This window comes from Aspergillus mulundensis (genome assembly GCF_003369625.1).
Source record: "Aspergillus mulundensis strain DSM 5745 chromosome Unknown scaffold_5, whole genome shotgun sequence".
Lineage (NCBI taxonomy): Eukaryota > Fungi > Ascomycota > Eurotiomycetes > Eurotiales > Aspergillaceae > Aspergillus > Aspergillus mulundensis.
The window spans coordinates 1,282,551-1,304,282 of NW_020797893.1; the positions used below are offsets into that span (position 1 = coordinate 1,282,551).

Here is a 21,732-nt window from a genome sequence, read left to right on the forward strand (position 1 = left end):
TGAAAAACATACTGATAGCTGGAACAGAACACCATAACAAACGGAATGCTTAGGCTTAGTGATGCCCAGTCCACTCACTCAGGCCATAAAACGCATCCATCTCAGCCCAGTCCTCAACATTGAACATGGCAATGTTAATGTCAGAGTACTCCTCCAGACGCATCTCCGTATGCAACGCCATAGACTGGAACCGATGGTCCTCGAGGCTCTCACACTCGTCGCGGAAGTAAGCCAGCATGTCGGGATCGCGCATCACCTTGCAGTCGTACCGGTGGCCTTCTTCGATCGCGGTGTCCTGGCACTTCTGACACAAGACGGTTAGCATCCTTTTATTGTATGAGGGGTAGAGGAGACAGAGAGATAACATACCCGGCTACAGAAGTAGTACGTCTTGCAGTGCGGGCACCGCTGCATCCCGCGCTGGAGAATCCCGCAGGAGCAGCACATGCGCTCGCGCTTCCCGTACCCGCCTGTCATTTCGACGAAGGTCACGGAGAGATAGGTGAGGTGGGCGAGGCGGAAGGGGAGGATCTAAGCCCAGCCATCGTTAGCACTGACATCATTCTACCTCGGGCTTACTACCACAATAACGAATGCATATGATGTATACATATACATACCTTGACACGTCGCCAATCCGGCACTTCAATCTCGCGCTCCACGTCCACGTCCACGTCCCCATCCAGCTCGCGATCAACGGCGCCAGCGACTAGGATCGCGAGCCCGCGCTTCAGGAACGGGAGGGGGTCGGCGCCGCGGCCGGTGTCGGGGATGTGGGTCGGCAGGGGGAAGGTTACGCGGTAGGTACGGCTGGCGTTGTCTGTGACGAGGAGGGTGGCGTTGAAGTTCTTGAGCGATTGGACGTGGATGATCTCGCCGGCGAAGCAGGAGTGGAATTCGGTGGTGGTGGTGTCTTCGTCAGTGGGGATTGCAGCAGGAGCTGGAGCTGGAGCTGGGGCGTTGCCGGTCATCTCGGTGTCTGAGGGGGTGGAGGAGGACTCCATGCTTGGCTTGATGCGGAGGGTCGACATGATTGGAATAATCGGACAGGATTGGACTTTGGTGGGATGGAAGGGTGATGAGGATGATGAGAATGGAGATCGGAGAGGTTGATGGGGTCTCTACGGTGGGTGGTCCAGGGGTTTTTATCTTGAGATGGGAGGAGACCGGGAGTGTACTGGACGTTCAGGTGAAGGGCATATTAATGGCAGCAGTGAAGGCAGATCCTGAGGAGATCTGGAGTGCTGTTGAAGTGAATGGGCCAAGGAGAACAGAACTAGGACTGCCCGTTCACACTCAACCTGGAACATTGGACTACCACTCCAGCCAAAACGCACGAATTGCGAAAGCACGACTTGGCTGGCAGTGGCATCCAGGGGAGAAGCAGATGTACCTTGGTCTCTACTAATTTCAACGACTCCAAATGTCAAGCTAATGCTGGGGCTATACTCCAGCTCCAGCTGTAACTGCCTCAGTGGAGCCAACAAGGGCGAATCCAGTACCGCTACATGGATTGCACCCGTTCATAGATCAGTGTGGTTAAGTTTAATCTCAACTATTCGGCGATTCCCAGACACGGAAGGGCCAACTGCCCTGATGTAGATGGACATTGCTGAATTGGGTCCTGTTAAGCCTGATATTTGTAGAGAGATGGTACCGCATGCTAAGAGCTGCCCAGACGAACCGTGACGGGGGTGGCTTGTTTGAACATCACGAGGCCAACATGGATAACTTACCCTAGCATCCGGTCGATCTTTCTCTTCAGCAGACAATTCTTCCCAATATCAACGGCTACATTCCACTAACAACAACGTCCAGCTCCTATGGTCCAAGGGTGGGAAGACCGCTACATCAAGTACAATAATGGCAGCCCCGGCCTCCTACGGTAGGCGAACCTTGTAAAGCATGCGAGTTGACTGACTGTCAGAGACTAAAGACGCCCGCCGGCCAAACTGAACTATACGCCCGCCGCTGCCCCTCATACTGGCGCTATTGCAAAGAGGACGGCCTTCGAGATAACCCTAGATGATACGAGGACCGCACCGGGCCGGTTAACATTACCGTCGCGCACGACGATAGTCTTAATGGGTATATGGACCGCTGCGTCTCGTATACGGACACCGCGCAGCAAGGGCGTAAGCTTCGACCAACGCTGCAAAACGGGCTTCGAAACTGTCTCCTGCTAAGCGAGCTATGATCAACACTGGGGAACGTGAACTCGACCGTTGCGCAGGTTGTGCCGTCTCCAATCTCGCGTGGGGAATCAAGCCTTTGATAATATATTATCACGGTGTTTGTGATGATTTTTGTTGTTACTGCTGTTGTGACATTACAGGGATTAGGCTGGAGGAGTGGAATCGGATGAGCAGAGCCATCGCCTGGCGAGCCCACGGAGGTCGAGGCGAGATCACCGCGGTATGAGTTCGCGGCGGCGAGGGAGCGAGATCAGTTACAATGATTGGATATCATATCATCATGCCTTACGTATAGATACATTTTCAATCACCTTCTTCCTGCATTCATACTCCGGATACTTCCTGAGCATCCAAAGCACTTTGTCTTGCGCACGGGATTATCTCCAGGGCTAGTCAGGGTAGTCCTGAATGTAGGTATAAATCCATGGATGTTACACGTATAGATCGCCTCCTCTGTCGAATCGGTAGCAGACGCCTAGATCCGGGCGTGAAGTTCAAAGACTCAAAATGCTGTTTTCTCATACACTAAACAAACACCAGATATGGTATGGTACATGCTAGATGGCTTCACCAACTCAACGGGCAGTGACTGCAGGCACCTAAAGATAAATATCCTGGTCTCCAGGCAAACGAAAAACAACCCACTCAAAACAGTCCAGGTCATCCCACTCGCCCCTAAGCAGTCGGCCCATATCCCGGTCCTCGAGGACCTGGCAGTGCCCGTCGTGGCGCTGCTCGCCGCGGCCTTTACGTTCGCAGTCCTGCGTGTGGGGAATGGTTAGCTGGTGGCTACTTATGGTAAGACCGGGGAAGGACTCAAAGCTGGAGCTGGAGCTAGAGGTGCAGGTGGAGGTGGAGGTAGAGGCATACCGGATTATCAGCGCAGAAGCCAATAAAGCCACAAGACTCACACAGATCGAGCGAGCCCGGGGCGCGACGCTGCCTGCATCCAAAGCAGCGTTGGCCGCCGCGGTCCGAGGTGAATTCGCAGATGGTGTTGTTCAGCGCGATCAGCGTCTTGAGGTTTACCCCGAGGATCTAGGCAGGTTGTCAAATGTGAGGCACGTATTCCCAACTCTTTGGCTTGGGTAGACGCCGACGGATGGACATACCTTCAAACGTGTCACGTCCTCGAGTACAATCCCGACAACCTCATCGTCCACTTCATTGCCTGCGCCATCTCCCTCGGCCGTAGCAGCCTCCAGCTGAATCTTCTGAGTCTGCGCATTCAGGATAAACACACACATGCCCCTACGCGGAACCTGGTCGTCAGGCAGAACCTCGTGTGCCGACAGCAGAGCCTGGTGCGCAGACAGCCCCATCGGTTCCTGTTTGGGGAACGAGCAGGCGATTGTCACGGTTGTGTCGTCGTAGTCGCGGGCTTTGAGGATGGTGTGGTAGGGGCCTGAGGAGCGGGACTCGACATCCAGGATCTCGGCGATGAAGCAGTAGCGGTCGAGGATTGTGCTGGTGGGCGAGAAGAGACGCTTGAAGACGGGGACGCGGCTGGCGAGTTTCATGGGGAGGTTGGTGTAGGGCGGGAAGCGGGTTTTTTCGAAAAGGGACTTGGTGATCATTTTGATTGTGGTGATGGTGGTGATGAGGATTGTAAGGAGATTGGAAGTAAGGTAGGTTGATGGAAGATGAAGAGGAGAAGGATGTTGGAGAGATGGAGAAGATAGGAAGCTGAGAGATGATGCGGGTTGAGGGAAGAAGTATATATACTCGAATTGGAGGAGTGCTGGAGGGTGTTTGGAAGTGTCAAGGGTTGGTGTTCAGTAAGAAGAATAGTGAATGAGAGTTAAAGAGGATAGACCCCATGGAATCTATGGATGGCTGTCTACTGTGTCTGGCTGTTTATATAGGTTCAATATCAGCCCTGTGATGAATAAGTGATTCATTTTCCACCTGGATTACTATACTTGCTGCCGGTAGCAACACGCAGCAAACTTAGAGCTGACTATTACAATTACTATATGAATGTCAGAAGAGATATAAGGTCTAACACTCTCTTGTATAATAGTATGGCTTTAAAGTTCTCACATGTTGCATGCACTCTACAGTGACTGTACTTAGCCCTAACTCAATAAAGAACACCTCAGTTCACCACCCATGGTAGGTAGATTTGCTCCCACACTTCTCACCAAGTTATCGAAGCCCACAGCTTGCGACCTCTGATAAGATACGGTTTACATGGATTTCTTCAGAGGTCACCCTGGCAGTGCTTCCAATTCACCCTGCTTAGGTAGGGATCTGGCAAGTCGCCAACACAAGCCGAGATACATTCCCGCTCTTGAGCCCTGCATTATACATTGAAACAAACAAATCAGACACCAATCCTCAAAAGGCACGGCAAAGAACCTTTTTCTGACTCGGTGGAAGGCAAGTGAAAACCTGACGTGTCCTTGGTTGCTCTACAATGCCAACACTCGAGTAAGAAACTTAACGGCTTCGAGAGACCGGGCTGCTTCAGATGCATTCCTAACAACCTGTACTTCAGTTTACGATGTCGTTATGGTAGCTACATCCAACATAACCTCCTCTACATAAAATGCAAGGAACAAAAGAGGGAATAGTACCCCCATAGAATCCGCACGAAGCGGAGCGCACGGATCACCATTCACTGATGTACCTAGCTACCTTGAAAGATCTACAGACCTCCGCAAGACCATGGCCCTTGGGGTTATACCCTAGTAGCTGGGCACTGCCGCCCTGAAGTCGCGAGACTGGGTGAGCAGAGTGGTCGGCTAAACGACGCCGTTCATCCTTCGCGCTGGAACTATCCGCCCCTTGACTTTCCTCTCGCCGGCTAGGTACCTATTTAACTTCCATCGCATCCCATTAACTCCCGCTGAACTAGCGTTGTATCACTGATATCTTATCCCCATTCTTACCCTTCTTCTCTTTTATCCCTCCCCATTCCACTTCCCATCCAGGCAAACACCTTTACAACTCCTAGCGATCTAGGGGTACCTTTAAATAAGGGCTTTAAATATTTTAAAATTATTATAAATATATATTTTTATTATTTTAATTTTATTTTTAACTTTTTTTTTTTACCACTTCCCGCGGTGTGATAGCTAAAATTAAGGCGTGTATTTTTAATTAGTTTATAAGTATTAACTTAACTAACTTCACGCGGCTATAAAACCTTTTATTTTTTTAACCTTTATATTATAAAAAGGTAAAAAAAAGGGCCCTAGTAAGCCTATTTTTTTTTATTATTAAAGGTAATAATATATTAACTTTTTAGCCTAGCCTAGTTATAAAAACCTTTTATAATTAGCTTAATAAGTAAAAGCACTAGGCATGTATTAAATATAAAGTTTTTATAAGTTTTATAATTATTATTAACAATTTTATAATTAAGTAAAAAACTTAAAATTAAAAAGCCTTTACCTATAATATTTATAATAAATTTATATACTTTATTTTTTTAAAAGGCTATACTAATATTAATAATATTAATTATATTTTTTTATATATATATAATTAGCTTATTATTATAATAACTTTTAGTAAGATTATTACCTAAAAAAATAAATTTAATTTTTAAAAATTTAAGGGCTTAACCCACCCCTTTTAAAGTAAATTTTTTTATTTTAATTAATACTATTTTAGGTAAGGTGCCCCTTTTAAGTATTTTAATAATTTAATTAATATATAATAGCTTTACCATGGCCTTAATAATATATAATAATTATAAGGTATTAATTACCCTTTTTAATAATAAGTTAATAGCATGCCTAAAGATATATATTATTTAACAAGCCCTTATTAAATACATGCTAGGCTTAATTATAATTATAATTATTTTTAAAATTAATACTACCCACAGGGGCTAGGCTATTATTTTTAATAATTTTTTTATTAAAAACCTTTTAGTAATTAATAAAGTAATTAATATAATTTATTATACCCTAGGTATTATTAATATTTATTTTTTTTAAAAATAATATAATTATATAGTATAAGAAGTGCCTAATATTATCCTAGTATATAATAATAATAAAATAAATATTACTAAGCTAATTTAAAATAAAATTATAGCCTAAACTAAATTAAAGCTAGTTAGGCTTACTTTTTTAAAATATACGCCTAACCTTAATATTAAATATATTACTTAAATAGTATTTTTTTTAAAGCAGCCCAAGATTTTTACTTTATTTAATTAAAGCAAGTATTATTAACTTATTAAAAAATATTAACTAGTTTTTTAATATAATTCTAGCTACTAAAAATACTATTACCTAGTGTAATATAATTATATAATATATTATATATAATATAATATAATAATTATAAACTACTTAGGTTTTATTAGCCTAAATTATAAAAACCTTATATATTATATAAACTACCTGGGCCCTTAATTAATAAAATATAATAATTACCTAGTAGCCCCTAGGTGTAAAAATAAAAAATTAGTTTATTTATTTAAAAAAAAAAACTTAATAATATATATTATTATAATACCTACTAGTACTAAAATATATATACCTAGGTTAATACTAATACCTAGCTCTAGGCTAAAATTAAAAGGTTTTTATTTTAAAAATTTTTTTAAAAGCACGCCATAAAAAAGCTAAAGGTAAATAAATAAAGTGTTATCACCGCTATGGTGTTACAACTGCGCAGTGTTGTAATAACGCAATCCGGCGGCCTGAGGCTACTTAATAAAAAAACTTTAGCGCTAATTTAACCGCGCGCTAAGGCGGTAGTTAGTTATATAATATATAAAATACTAAGTTTAACTTAAAACTTTAACTTAAAAAATTAGTAATTAATTTTTATTATAAATATATAACACTTTTTTATTATAGTAATTTATATTTTTTTAAACTTAGTATAATATATAAAGGCGCCTTATAGTTTTAATTACTTTTTTTTTTAAAAAAAAACTTATTTTATATAATAGCTAAGTAGTAAACTTAATTTTAGGGGTTAATAAATAAAGCTTTAAAAAAGTAATTATAAATTTTAACTTAATAATTAACTAATATACCTAAAAAAAAATTTATAAACTTTTAACTAAAAAAACCTTAGGGCACCCTTATAAATAAAAATTAAATTATATAAGGGATATTAAAATATAAAGTACTTACTTTAAAATATAAAAATAAAAATAATAAAAAAATTATTAAAAAACTATAGGTAATACTAAATATAATTTTAGTAAAAAAAAAAATTACAGGAATAAGAATATTATAAAAAAAATATTAATAAATTTATACTTAAATTAAAAAGGCATGCTAGTAAATTATAATAACTAAAGCTAATTAATAAATATATAATACCCTTATTTAATTTATTAAGTAATTAATAATTCCCTGCTAAATAGACTTTAACACCCTTATAAACTTTAAAAAATTATTATAAAATTAATTATAGTAGTAACTGCGCGCCCTAAAAAWTTTTTTTTAAAAAAATTATTATTTATAAAACTATACTAAGTAAATAATATTAAGGAATTTAATAATTAAAAATTAAATATAAAAATATACTTTAAAATCTTTTTAACTTATTATTTTAATAATAGTTATAAAATATCTTAATTTATTAGATTTTTAGTAAAAAACTATTAATATAAATAGTTTAATATTTATAAGGTAAAACCTGCGTTTACCTAAAAAGAATTTCTTAATATACTAGTTAAAATAATTAATAATAAAACCATGCTTGTTAATAATTTACTTATTAAATAAAGTAATATAAAATAATAACTATAATAAATTATTAGGCAATTTATATAATTACTAAATTAAATTAAGAAATACTTACCTTATAAATATAAGAATAACCAGCGCAAAGGGCACCTATATTAAAAAATCTTAAAAAATATATAAAAAAAATTTTTTATTTATAAATACCAAGAACTAAAACGCTATAAAAACTATATGTTATATTTAACTAGTATTAAAAATAATATATATAAATAAAAAAAAATTATTATAAAAAAAAATAAGAATTCCTAAACTAAATATATACTAAGTTATTAGTAATAAAAGTTAAAGTATTATTTACCTTTAAAAAAGGCGTAAAAGCAAATACTAGCATAAAATAACCTAGTAATTTAAATAATTACTTATTTATAAAAAAGCTATACCTAAGTAAATACCTAAATTATAATTACCCTAGGTATTTTAAATAATATTACTAGTTACCGGGCGAAGGTTAAAAAAAAAGTACTTTTATAATAATAACCCTTAAATAAATTTAATAATATAAAAAATATAAAATCTTAAAGCTTTGCGTGGTGTAAGCTTTAAAAATTTATATAAAATAAAAAAATACGCCACGGGCCTGGGTAATTTAGGTAAAAATAAAAAAAAAAATAAAAAATAATAATATATAAAAGTTTTTATTAACTTTAAAGTAAAAGTAAATTTTATAAACTACCACTAGGTAAAGTCTTACCTTATATAAAATAAAAAATTAGCTTATAAAATACATATAATTAATAGCCATATAGTAATATTTTATAAAAAATATATATTTATAGTTTATACTAGAGATTTTGCATATAATATATGGTGGGAGTGGCCGAGTGGGCGGTCACAGGGGCCTTAAATTCAGGGCCGTGGGTTTAAATCCCACTCCTACCATAACTCCCACGTTGAAATTTAGCCTTTTTATATAAAAGAGGCCTTGATTTTTACGCTCCCCTGGAGCCACGACCTCTAGCCCCCCCCTAGGGGCTTTTATACCTCCGCGCCTTTTTACTTACTACCCTAAGCCCTAAGTTAGCCTTAAACCACCAATCTTCCTTAGTTAGAAAAATATAACCTCCGCGCCTTTAAGGCCTTAAAATCTATGTTCCCCCAAGCCTTAATAAATAGTATAAGTGGCTATATATTAGGATAATTATATATAATAACCCACAAGAATTTTACAAGTGGCTATTTAGGTAATAAATATTATTAAGGGAACTTAAAATTAGGGGAACTTTAGCCTATATTTATATTTATCCTAGTGTTAGCCCGCCTCCATACCCCAAGGGAGGTTAGAAAAGGGTGTTAAACCAGCCTTAGTACCCCCGAGGCGTTAAATATCACTACTACTACTACTACTTGCATATAATATATAATATTATTAATAAAACTTTAAAGTTATTAATATTAATAATTATAATATAATTTTAGGGTTCCCGTGGCTTTTAATTATAATACTTATTTTAAACTAGTATACTAGTAATTAAATATATAGTTAAAAAGTAAAGTATAATTTTAAATACTTATAATATATAATAATAGCATAAAAATATACTATAAAAATTATTATAAAAATTAAAGTGCTTTTAGTATAAATTTTTAAATAAAAAAACTATGTTATAATATACCTTAATAAGGTAAAGGTTAAAAAAATCTTATTACCTAAATAATACCGCAAATATGTAAATATATTTTTTAAAGTAAAGGTAAATATTTTTATGTTTTATTACTTATATAATTATATAATTAAGTTATAACCTAGTACTAAGCCTTTAAGTAAGTATATTTATTTATTATTTTTAAAAAAGCTTAAGGTTTTACATAAATATATTAAAAAAGCCCTAAAAAAATTAAATATATTTATTAAAAAGCCCTGCGGGAGCTTTAATATTATTTATATTAAAAAAAAATAATAGCCTATATTTTTATATTAACTACCAAGGCCTAAATATTATTATAATTAAAAATATATACCCTTTATTATTACTTAACGCGACTTTTAATTATTTAAAAATAAAAAAAATTTTTATATAGCTTAATCTGCGCGATATATATTATAAGCTTTAAATTTATAAAAAAAATAAGTAAAAAATAGTATTTAAAATATACTTTAAGCTTTATAAATACTAAGTTATGCTTTTTAAACTAGTAAATATACTAGTAATATTTTAATTTTATATAAACCATGCCCTAGCTAGGCTAATTAATATAATTTATATTACTTACTTAAATAATATTATTATTTTTTTAAAAAATAAAAAAAAAATATAAATAACATGTGTAAATAGTCCTTAAAAAACTACATAATTTTAAGGTATATATAAAAGTTAGTAAATACTTATTTTATATTAAAAAAATTAACTTTTTGGGCTTTATTATAACTATTAATAAAATTAAAATAAAACTAAAAAGGGGTTAAATTATTATAAAGTAGCTAATACTAAAAAATATAAAAAAAGTAATATTTTTTTTAGGATTTTACGGCTTTTACCAAAGGTTTATTAAAAATTATAGTTAAGTTATAGTAATATTATTTAACCTTATAAAAATTAACACGGTTATAAAATACCTATTAAAAAAATATTAAAAGTATTTAATATATTATACCTTAAGTTCACGAAGTAGCCCTTATTAAAATACTTTAATTTAAAATTATATATATAGTTATAAATTAATACCTTGGGCTATGTTATTATTAAAGTACTATTTTAATTAATAAAAAATATATAATAGCACCTAGTTACTTTTTAATTTTATAAGTTAAAAAATATAAAAACTTATTATAAAACCTATAACTTTAAAATGCTTGTAATTATAAAATGCTTTTAAGTTTAAAAATATTATTTTAAAAATAATAAATTTCTTATTAAGGTACTTATAAACTATAATAATTTATAATAATTTATAATAACTAAAAACCTAACGCGAAGGCAAGCGTGATAAGCTAAAAAATTTATAACTTTTAACTTTATTATTAAGTACTATCCAGGGGCAAAAAACCCGGTAAATATTTTAAATAAAAAAGTAAATTATATTTTTAAAAAAGGGAAGAAAAAAGCCGCAGGCGGGATAATTTTTTATAAATTATAAAAATAATTAAATAATTAAATGCTATTATACCCTAAATTTAAGTTATAAATTAATATGCAAGTAGCTATAATTAATAAAAACTAGTATATAAATAAATTATAACTAAGTATTAAAAAATTACTATAAGTAGCCTAAAATTATAATAAAAAGTTTAAAAAAATAAAGGGCAATCTTGTAAATTTAAAATATATAAAAAATTTTAAGTATTAAAAAGTAGTAAATAATAATTTATTATATTTTAAAAACTAAGTTTATATACTAAAGTTAGTGGCACTATATAAAAAAATTATAAAAATAAATTATAATAAACCCTAAGGTAAACACCAAGGCGTTAATATAATTATTATAAATATTTTATAAAGGTATTATTAGCTAAACATAACTAAATATATTAAAAGGGATGTTAAAAAATATAATAAATATTAATAAATTATGGTTTACAGGCATAAGCTATATAAACTTTTAAAATTATTAAATTTATTAAAAGCGCCCGTAAAATAAATTAGTATAAATTTTATTATTAAATTACTATTTATAAAATATAATAAGTGTGTGTATAACACTGTCCTGGTAATAATTAAAATATATACTAAATTTATATAATATATTCCTTGCTTAAAAAGTATTAATATAAAATAACTTATAAATACTTTTATAAATAATATTTTTTACTTTATTAATATACTAAAAAACATGGTTAGTAATTACAAAAGTCTTTTTATTAATATATTTTAGGCCATGCTAAGCCACTGCCTAGGCATAAAATAAAAACTATTTATTATATATTACCTATAAATAAATAGCTAAATTAAAAAATAAAATTAAGTTTTTAAGCACTATCTTCGCGCCTATATTAATTAATATTAAAATAATTAGCCATGCTAAATTAAAATAGCATAATTTATAAATAATAACATGTATAAATAATTTATAAATTATATATTTATTAAGGCTTTTATAAACCTAAAAGCTACTATATATATTAATATTAAAAGACTAAAGTATATATTAAATATTAAACTTTAAAAAGCTATAAAATTTAAAAAAATCCGCGTAAAATTAAAAAAGTAATTATAAAAATTAAAAAAGGTAATAACTATATAATATAAAAAGAAGTATAAAAAATAAGCTTTAAAGTTAATAATTATATTATACTTTATATAAAAAATATTAAGTTTATAAGGCTAAACTATAAATTAAGTAAGATACTTATTAGCCTATTTTTAATAATTATAAAATAAAAAAGGTAATTATATAAGCTATTACTCCTATTAAATATATGCTAGTTATATAATATTTTTTATATTATACTTTTAAAACCCTATTAAGGTAATTTATTTTAAGTACTAAATATTAGTTTTATACTAGTAAACAGCAAGAAAAAATACTTTATTAAAAAAATTTTTAATATTTATAAATATAAGGGCGAAGTATAATACCTTATAAAATAATAAAATTAAAATAATATAAAAAATAATATATAAAAGCTAAAGGCCCATGTGGCTAAAATTATAATACTTAATAAGTTTAAGTAATTTTATAAGAATAAATTATAAAGGGTAAAAAAAAGGCGTACTTAAAAGTCTACTTTTTACAAGCTATAAGTAATAATAAAAAAAAAGTATATTTTATTTTTACTAATTAGCGGCGCCCGCAGGGCCTTTAGTAAAAAAAAAAAAAATAAAATAAAAAATAAAATAAAATAAAAAATAAAACTTAAACAAGCACCTAGGCGGCGCGGCGCGCAAAATCCTAAATATTTAATATAAAAATAATACCTAGCAGGGCACTAACACTAACCCCTAATATAAAAATTAATTAAATAATAACCTTAAACAGTGCTATAGCGCAATAAACACTAAATTAAAAAAAATATAAATTTATAATAGGGTTAGTAATATAATATAAAATAAATTAAATATATAAATATATAATTAGCGGCTAAAGCCGCGCTAGTATAAAGGGTAAAAATAGCTATTAAAATAGTAATAGTAAATAGCCCAAAGGCGTAAATAAAAACTATAGGTAATATTAGTATAAATAATATTAGTAAAGTATAATTATAACTTATAAGTAATAATATTATTATAAACCACACGGGCACTAGCTAAAAAAAATTTTAAATTAAATATTAGTATAACTAAACTAATAAAAAAAGTAATTATACTTATAGTTATAATAGCCTAAATAATTATAAAAAGGGTATTATAAGCTTTTTTTAATATTATAATATTTATATTTTTTTATAAATTATTATTATTAATATATATAATATTATATAAGCCTAGGACATAAAGCAGTTTTAGCTAGATTATAATTATATTAAATATAATATACTTTATTAGGGTTTTATAATTATTTTTATAATAATTATATTTTTTACCCGCGGGCTTAATATATTTAAAATACTAGATTATTACCTATATATAAAAATAATAATTAATTTTTTAGGTAATAAATAGCATGTATTAAAAATAATAAGCCTAAAATAAATTAAGGGGTAGTAAAGCAAGAAGGGCTAGGGTAAGAATTAAAAAAGTAATTAAAAAAGTAAGGGCTAGGGCCGGGAGTTATATTAAAGATATAAAAATAATAATAATAATAAAGTTAGTAGCGGGGGCGGCGGCACGAGTATAATAAAAATAAATAATTTTAAAAAGTATATTAATAATTAATATTATAAAATATAAGTAAGGGGATATAATCCCTATATACCAAGGGTAAAATAAAAAGTAAAGGCTAAAACTAAGACTTAATTATTATAATAAAAAAATATAAAATAAAATATTATAATAAGCTAAATAATTATTAATAATAGTATTTAAAGCGCGACATAAAACTATATTAAGTATTAAAATAAAAAAAATATAAAGTAAAAAGCAAGCATGGAAGACCTTAAAAAATAAAATAAGGTTAAAAATATATAATATAATAAAGGCTATAATAAAAGTAAATTATATTTAATTTAACTACTAAAAATAGTTTTAAAAACATAAAAATAAAAAAAATTAAATATAAAAAGCTTATTAATTAAATTAAAAAGGCAAGTGCGCAGCAAGGCATAAAAAAAAGGTAAATAAAAAGCTAATATAATAATATATTAATAGCTAAAATAAAATACCTATATATTATAAATAACTGTTAAAAGCATTAAAAAAAGCGTAAAAATAAAAAAATTTAGTTATTTAAAACTTAAAGCCTTATTATAAGAATTAAGTATAAAGTAAAATAAAATATACAAGCTTAATAATATTAACACGTGGTTAATACCACTAAAATAAATAATATTATACTTAAAAAGTATAAAAAAGGGTAAATATAAGGTATTTTAACTTTAAAAATATAATTAAATAATTAAAAAGTAATAAAAATATAATAAAAAAAATATATACTTATAGGTGCCATCTTGCTTTAAATATTAAAAAAATTTAAAAAAAAAAAAAATTACAAGGGCGCTTTAATATTAAAACTAAAATATTACGCCTAGCTACCGCAGGTAGTAATACTATATTTACACCTAGTAGTAAAATAAAGTAATTAAATTAATTTTTTACCCCTAACTTTAAATATAAATTACACGTGAATTATAATACTTTATAAACCTAAAAATAACTTATTTTATAGCGCTTAATAAAACCTATAATTTAAATTATTTTTTATAAAAAAAAATATAAATTTATAAATTACAAGGGCATAATTACTTAAAAAAAAAGTATTATTATTATTATTATAGTGTTATAACTATATAATATTATAATAATATAATTTAGTAGCTTAAGGCCACTTAATAAAAAAACTTTAGTATTAATCTAACCGCGCGCCAAGGTAGTAGTTAGTTATGTAATATATAAAACACTAAGTTTAACTTAAAACTTTAACTTAAAAAATTAGCAATTAGTTCCTACTATAAATACACAACGCTTTCCTATTGCGGTAATTCACATTCTTCTAAGCTCAGCGCAGTATACAAAGGCGCCTCACATAAAGTTTTATAATAATTATTAATTACTATACCTTATAATTTAATACTTTTACTAGTAATTAAAATTTTAAGTAACTTTTTATTAAATTAATTTAACCTGCCCTAGCTAACGCGGGCACTTTTTTTTTATTTTAAGTAATAAAAATTAATATTAAAACCTTTTTTAAGCTTTAATAATAAAGTATTAAAAAAGATATTATAATAATTATTATTATAATAATACTTAATAATAATAAAATCTTACTATTTACTAGGTAAATATAAGTAAATTTATACTTAATTATATTATAATTTTATAACTAGCTTATAAATAAGGCTATAATATTACTTATATTTAGGAGCCCTAAATAGCTATAGGTATAAAAACTTAAAATTACTTAATATATAAGTACTACGCGCTAGTAAATACCTAAAATAGTTATAAAAACTAGCTTAAAAAGTATTTTAAAATATTTATTTATATTTATAAAGGGGGAGTACTACACGCTAAGTAATATTACCTAGTATAATTTTAAAATATACTTTAGTTTATAATAAATAATATTAAGGTCTTAAATATATATTAAAAACTAATTATTTATAAAATAATTATTTACCTAGTTATATTAATCCCTACCCTAAACTATATAATTAACAAGAATTTTAATATTATATATAATACCTTTAAGCCCGGAATAAATAACCTATATTATAATAGTAAGATTATTAAATAGGCTAGTAATAATAATATTAATTATATTAATAAGCTAGGCATGGTTATATATAAAGCTAGTTATAGTTTTAACTTAACCTTTTTAAATATTTTATTTACCCGCATGCTAGTAATATTTAAATTATATAATAATTTTAATTATTAAACCCTGGTTATTATAGTATCAGGGCGCGGGAAAAAAATATTAAAATAATATTATTATAATATACTAAATTATAAGCTTAAGCGCCTGGCTAGGCTTATAAAAAATAAAATAACTTTTTTTTTTAACTTAGGAAACTTAAAAACATAAAAACATTAAATTAATATATTAAATTTCTTAGTAATATTATTATAAAAGCTATATAAGTAATTAATAAATACTTTAACTTAAAAAGTTATAGTACCCCCTGGTAGTTAATTAAATATATAAAAAATTATTAAGCTTGGGTAGTAAACCCTACCCTAAAGTAAAAAAAATAGTTTTTAGTTATAATTTATAAAATTAAACACGTGTATTAAACTAAGATAATTAATAATATTAAAAATAATTAAAAATTATATTAAATAATAACATGGTATAAGCTAAAGCCTAGGCTTAAGGCTTTCCTATTATTAATAAATAATAAAGTAATTAAAAATATATAAAAAAAGGCTAATATCTTATAAAAAGTAGTATTAAAGTGTTTTAATATAAATAATAATTAAAATTTTAATTTTTTAGCACTAGAATATTAGCAGGGAAATAAGCACCTTTATTAATTAAAAAAAATCTTATTAAAAAAAGTTAAAAAAAATATTATTAGCATGAGCAGCACCTTTCCTAAAGTAAACTAGGTAATTATTTATATTTTAAAAGCCTGCTAAAAGTATATTAAATAAGCTATTTATAGGCTATATAATTAATATTTATAACTAAAATACTTTCCCTTATTATAAAAGCTTATAAAAATAGTAATACCTTTAAAAAATAATAAAAAAAATAAGTTTTTGCCCTAATCCTAGCGCCTTATAATATTATTTTTAACATTAAAAAAAAACTTAAGTAAATAATAGCGTGTTATATTATTTTTATTATACTAGTATAAAAAATATTAAGTTTATAATAATATAATATTTTACCCAAGTACTTAGCTATAAACTTAATAATTTTATTTACTTATAATATAAAAATAATACTTTTATAAAACTATGAGGTTATTATAATTACTATAAATATTTTAGGTACTTTTAATATTATTTTATTATAATACTTATTTTAGTAAATAATAAAGCAAGGCTAGCCTCGCGCGCTTTTTACTTTAATTATAAGTTTTTTTTAATAAATAAAGTATAAAAGTATACCTAAAATTTATTATAATAATAATATACCTAGTATACTATAGTACGCTGTAGGGCTTGCCTCTTTTTTTAATATTATTTTTATTATATATAATTAAACTATTACTAGTAAATCTTATTTTATGCTTTAATTATATAAATAATTTTTATTTTAATTATATAAGTAACTTTTTTTATATAAATTATAAGTTTTTAATAAAAAATATTTATAACATGCTAGCCTAGGGAAAATAAAATAAAGTAGCCTTTATACTTAAAAAATTAAAAATACTATATATTACCTAAAAATAATATAGTAAATTACCCTTATTAATAATTAATAACTAGTTAATAATTACTTTTATTACCATGGTACTAGGCTAAAAACAGCCTGTGCTATATTAACTAGGTATTTTTTTTAATAAATAACTTTTTTAATATTAGTATATTATTAAGCAGGCTACTAAAGCCTATATAATAATTTAATATATTTATAATTTAGTATATATAATACATAATCTACCTGCAAGCTTTTTTTATAAAATAATTATTATTTATATTATTTTTAGCTTTTTATATAATATAAAGGTATAATATAATAATAAAACTAAACTTAAAAGGCACGTGTAAGATTTAAAGGTTAGCGCCTAATTAAGCTAGTATATAAAAATAGTTAAAAAAACCCTAGCTTTAGCCGCCCGCGATATACTTTTAATTTTTTAAATTATATTAATAATAACCCTTTTTAAAAATACTAGGCTTTTTTTTATAATAATAATATTAAAAAAAATATAACTATGCTTTGCCCTAAGGCTTTAGCTAGTAAATAACTAAAATTTACTAGTAATATAAATAATATTATTAAAGATTTTATAAGGTTAGGGCGCTAGCTTGTGTTAAAAGCCTAAAATTAAAGTATAAATTATAAAAGTACTTTTTTTAAATATCCTAAGGCTAGTTTTAGTATATTTTTATTATTTTTAAAAATATTTAAAAAATCCTATTAAGGGCAAGGCTAAGAAGCTAGTTATAAAAAAGTTTAAATAATAATAATAAACACTACTAGTAATAAAAATAGTAATTTTTAGTAATAGGTTTAAATAAATATATTAAAATATATATTATATAGGCTATAGCTACATGGTATATTATAAATAATACCTTTAAGTATAAAAACTATTAATAATTTATACCTAGTTTTATATATATAATACTAAGACTATAAGCATGCTTTAAAAACTAAAAATAATAATTAAAAAACTTTTTAAGGTTTTTATTTACTAGCTTTATATAAATAGTACCTTAATAATTTAGTATATATATAAATAGCCTTTATTATTTTTTAACTAGGCTTTTTAAGTGTTATACTAGCTTATAAATTAATATATAATTTACTTATAGTAGTTTTTTAGCTATATAAGTATTAAAAGTAATAAGCTAGCTAATAAGCTAGTTAATAAAGTAGCCTTTATAAAAACATAATTTTTAAATATTAACTTTTTTAAAGCGCAGCCCACTATAAGTGGGATATATAACCTATATAAATAAATATATTAAATTACTTAAGCCAAGTAATAAAAAAGTATTTTTATAAAATTATTTATATAATATAAGTAATAACTTACCGCGGAGCTAAAGCCCTATTAAATTAAGGTATAATAAAAGCTAATACTAAAGTAATTAATTTTATATTACTAGCTAGTACTTAGGTTTTTATATAAAAACTTTAAGTAATATTATAAATACTTTTAATATAAAAATACTAGGCTTACTTATTTTTATAAAATAAGTAAAAGCCCTAAATACCTAGTTTTTTATTATTATTTTAGGTGGTATTTTTTATAATAGCCCTAGTATTTTATAATACTACTAATAATTAAGGCTAAGGCCTTAAAATACCTTTATAAATTAAAGCCTAAAGGCTTTATATTTTTACTTAAAATTATAAATTTTTATAAGTTTATTTACCCTTGCTAGGGCTTCCCGCGCCCTAGCACTATTAAAATTATTTAACTTAATATTAAATAATTTTTTTTTTAATTTTATTATATTTTTTTTTAAATATTTTTTTTAAATATAACTAGCTTTAGCTAATATATTTTATTTATAATAAGGCAGGTTTTTATAACTTATTATTACTAAAACCTTAAACACGTGATAAATAATACCTGCTAATAATTATATATAAAAATAATAAGTAAAAAACAGGCGCCTAGCCTATAAGTTTTAGTAAAAGTTACTTTTTAAAATAAAAAGCCTTTTTACATGTGTATATAAACTTATTTAAATAAGCTACTTACCCTATGGTAGCACGCCCCCATACCCCAAGGGAGGTCTAGAACATTAGGCGTATGCCTAGCAATCCCCGGGGCGTTAAATATCACTACTACTACTACTACTTCCCATCCAGGCCCTAATGTCCGTCGTGACGCTAGAAGAATGAGCCGATTACGGCCGCCTCCCATTCGACAACTTCCTCTCGGTTAGCTTTCCAATCTCCCGTCCGGTTCTGTTCTGACCTCAGCACACAGGACCGGTGGGATCCCAATGCCTCCGGAGACAGCCGGGAACAGTGGGAGCGGCTCGTCTGGGAATGGGAGAGCCTGACGCTCCCAGAGCGTTATGTGTGTTTACCTTTCCTTTAATGGCAATTGACACAGCCTGACAGCTCTTAGCCGTGTCAAGAAAGCGCTGAGTCCGACGACCCGCCACAACTCAGCGAGGAGATCAAACGCGTGCTGGCCACGCACCAGACACCGCACGAGCGCAATATCAGCCTCGTTAGCTGTGCTGGCTGGCAGACCGTCTGGCTGCGCACATGTTACGACCCAGATCTCACGGGAAAATACGAACAGATGAAGGCGGCATCCAAAGTCCCTGGATGAGGTGTCTCGGGGGCCAAGATCCTGGATGACGCCTTGCGGTACAATTTTGACGATGGCAGGCCAGGATGCTGGCGCCAGGTGTTCGTTCGCGTGCCCGGGATCACCGATTTCAGCGGCGTTTGGGGCGAGGACGGCGGCGGGGGTAGCGGACGGTACCGCAGTGGGCAGGACGACGAGATGGTAGCGCAGTACCAGGAGGGCGAAGAGAGGTGGCGGGAGCTCAGTCTTGCGGAGCTAAGAATCCAAGCGGGTTTGTATCTGTTGGATCGCGAGGCCATCGAGTCTGGATTGCTCATGACTCTCTGACTGGACGAGCATGGGCGGATTGCGTGGGAGAACCGGTTGGATCCTTTCGCTTCAGCGCTGAGTCGGCTGACGCGGTCCCTCCTGAGCGCTACGAGTTTGGTGGAATTGGCTGGCTACGATGGCACTCGCGGTGCTCTGATTAAAAGTTAGAGAGCTCGCCCAAGTCTGCTTGTAATCCAGGGACTATGCACCGCTCAGATGGAGCCCCAGCTGGACCGGGGGGCTACTAAATGTAGTATGATACTTCGTAGAAGCAGGAATATATAATCTTGCGCAATGGTGCTAAGCAAATTTGATACGGTAATCCACACTCACCCGATCCCCGGAGACCGTCCACCCACCCTCCAAGTTGAAGCCTGCAAGTTATCGTCAACTCAGCTCGCCACTCACTACTGAGGTCCTAGCAAAACAAGGAAGCATTCCAGGTAGCAGAGTTCCAGTATGGCTAGGCAGCCCTAGGTCATGTGACCCTGCTGCATAGGGAGGTACCTAGCGCATCTGGCCTGGGCCCCAAGTTCTGCCCCCCTTGAAACTTTACAGCAGGAAGCTCCTCGGACACCCAAGAGACACCATGTCCACAGGCTCTAAAAAGGTACCCAGCCCTGACCTGGAGAGACTCCGCCGCCGCAACGACCACACCTGGGAAAACGGCCGTCGGTACCACGGCCACGAAGACGAGTTCCCCTTCCCAGACGACTTCGAAACAACAGCGGGCATGGTATGGAGCTTCCTCCCCGATAAAAGGCCATTCATCGCCCCCCTCTCTCTCCCCTTGAAAAGAGGCACCAAAGTCCTCGATGTTGCAGCGCGCAGTGGGGCCTGGTTGTACTCTCTACTGGACAGCGACATTTACGGAGACGCACGCGTTACCGGCATCGAGCCCGCATGGATGGTGAAGGAGACAGGGCCAGCGTGGCTGCTGCACCGCGACCTGGAGGGCCCGTGGCCGTTTACTGCCAAGGAGGCCTTCCATTTGATTCACGGCGAGGCACTGGGTGGGCTCCTCGTCGACTGGGAGGGTTTTTACTCCAATGTGTACAAGCATCTAGTTCCCGGTGGGTGGGTGGAGATCCGGGAGCACGACCTGCGCTTCCATCCTCGCCAAGGCAAAGAGGAGGAAATGGAGGGCAAGTGGGATGCGATTAGGGAGTGGTCTGCATTGCTGGACGAGGCGGCGCGGAGATTCGGCAAGCAGATTAATATGGGCACCAGACAGAAGGAGCTAATGGAGCAGGCGGGCTTGGTTGAGGTCCAGGAGCAGATGTTCAAGGTACCTATGAGGGAATGGAAAGATACCGGCAGGTCGACAATCGGCAGGCTTACTATTGGCGAGCTCAATCATGGTCATTTGAAGAACCATTTGGAGGGATATTCGCTGCGCCTATTCACCAAGACCCTGGGCTGGTCGAGGGAGGACACGGATGCTCTGCTGAAGCGCGTCCGCCAGGAACTTGACGACGAGAGCCTGGAGCTATACTCGTTGTTCTACTTGGTGATAGGGAGAAAGCCTACGAATGCCCCGAGAAAGTAGATGTGGGCGTATATTCGGACC

General features: G+C 31.0%; 4 protein-coding genes across 4 annotated transcripts; 2 read left to right on the top strand and 2 right to left on the bottom strand.

Annotated features, from left to right (window-relative positions):
- Positions 1-55: 55 nt before the first annotated feature.
- On the bottom strand, positions 56-1,031 carry DSM5745_05756 (uncharacterized protein; the record flags this gene model as incomplete). The annotated part of the gene is made up of 2 exons (XM_026747772.1): positions 56-304; positions 621-1,031. 2 exons carry the CDS (start codon positions 1,029-1,031, stop codon positions 56-58), a joined length of 660 nt encoding a protein of 219 aa, XP_026603604.1.
- A 792-nt stretch (positions 1,032-1,823) lies between these two features.
- Positions 1,824-2,186, top strand: DSM5745_05757 (uncharacterized protein; the record flags this gene model as incomplete). The annotated part of the gene is made up of 2 exons (XM_026747773.1): positions 1,824-1,885; positions 1,937-2,186. The coding sequence occupies 2 exons, from the start codon at positions 1,824-1,826 to the stop codon at positions 2,184-2,186; spliced, it is 312 nt and encodes a 103-aa protein (XP_026603605.1).
- A 608-nt stretch (positions 2,187-2,794) lies between these two features.
- Positions 2,795-3,772, bottom strand: DSM5745_05758 (uncharacterized protein; the record flags this gene model as incomplete). The annotated part of the gene is made up of 3 exons (XM_026747774.1): positions 2,795-2,956; positions 3,066-3,233; positions 3,308-3,772. The coding sequence occupies 3 exons, from the start codon at positions 3,770-3,772 to the stop codon at positions 2,795-2,797; spliced, it is 795 nt and encodes a 264-aa protein (XP_026603606.1).
- A 16,979-nt stretch (positions 3,773-20,751) lies between these two features.
- On the top strand, positions 20,752-21,711 carry DSM5745_05759 (class I SAM-dependent methyltransferase; the record flags this gene model as incomplete). The annotated part of the gene is made up of 1 exon (XM_026747775.1): positions 20,752-21,711. The coding sequence occupies one exon, from the start codon at positions 20,752-20,754 to the stop codon at positions 21,709-21,711; it is 960 nt and encodes a 319-aa protein (XP_026603607.1).
- Positions 21,712-21,732: the final 21 nt, after the last annotated feature.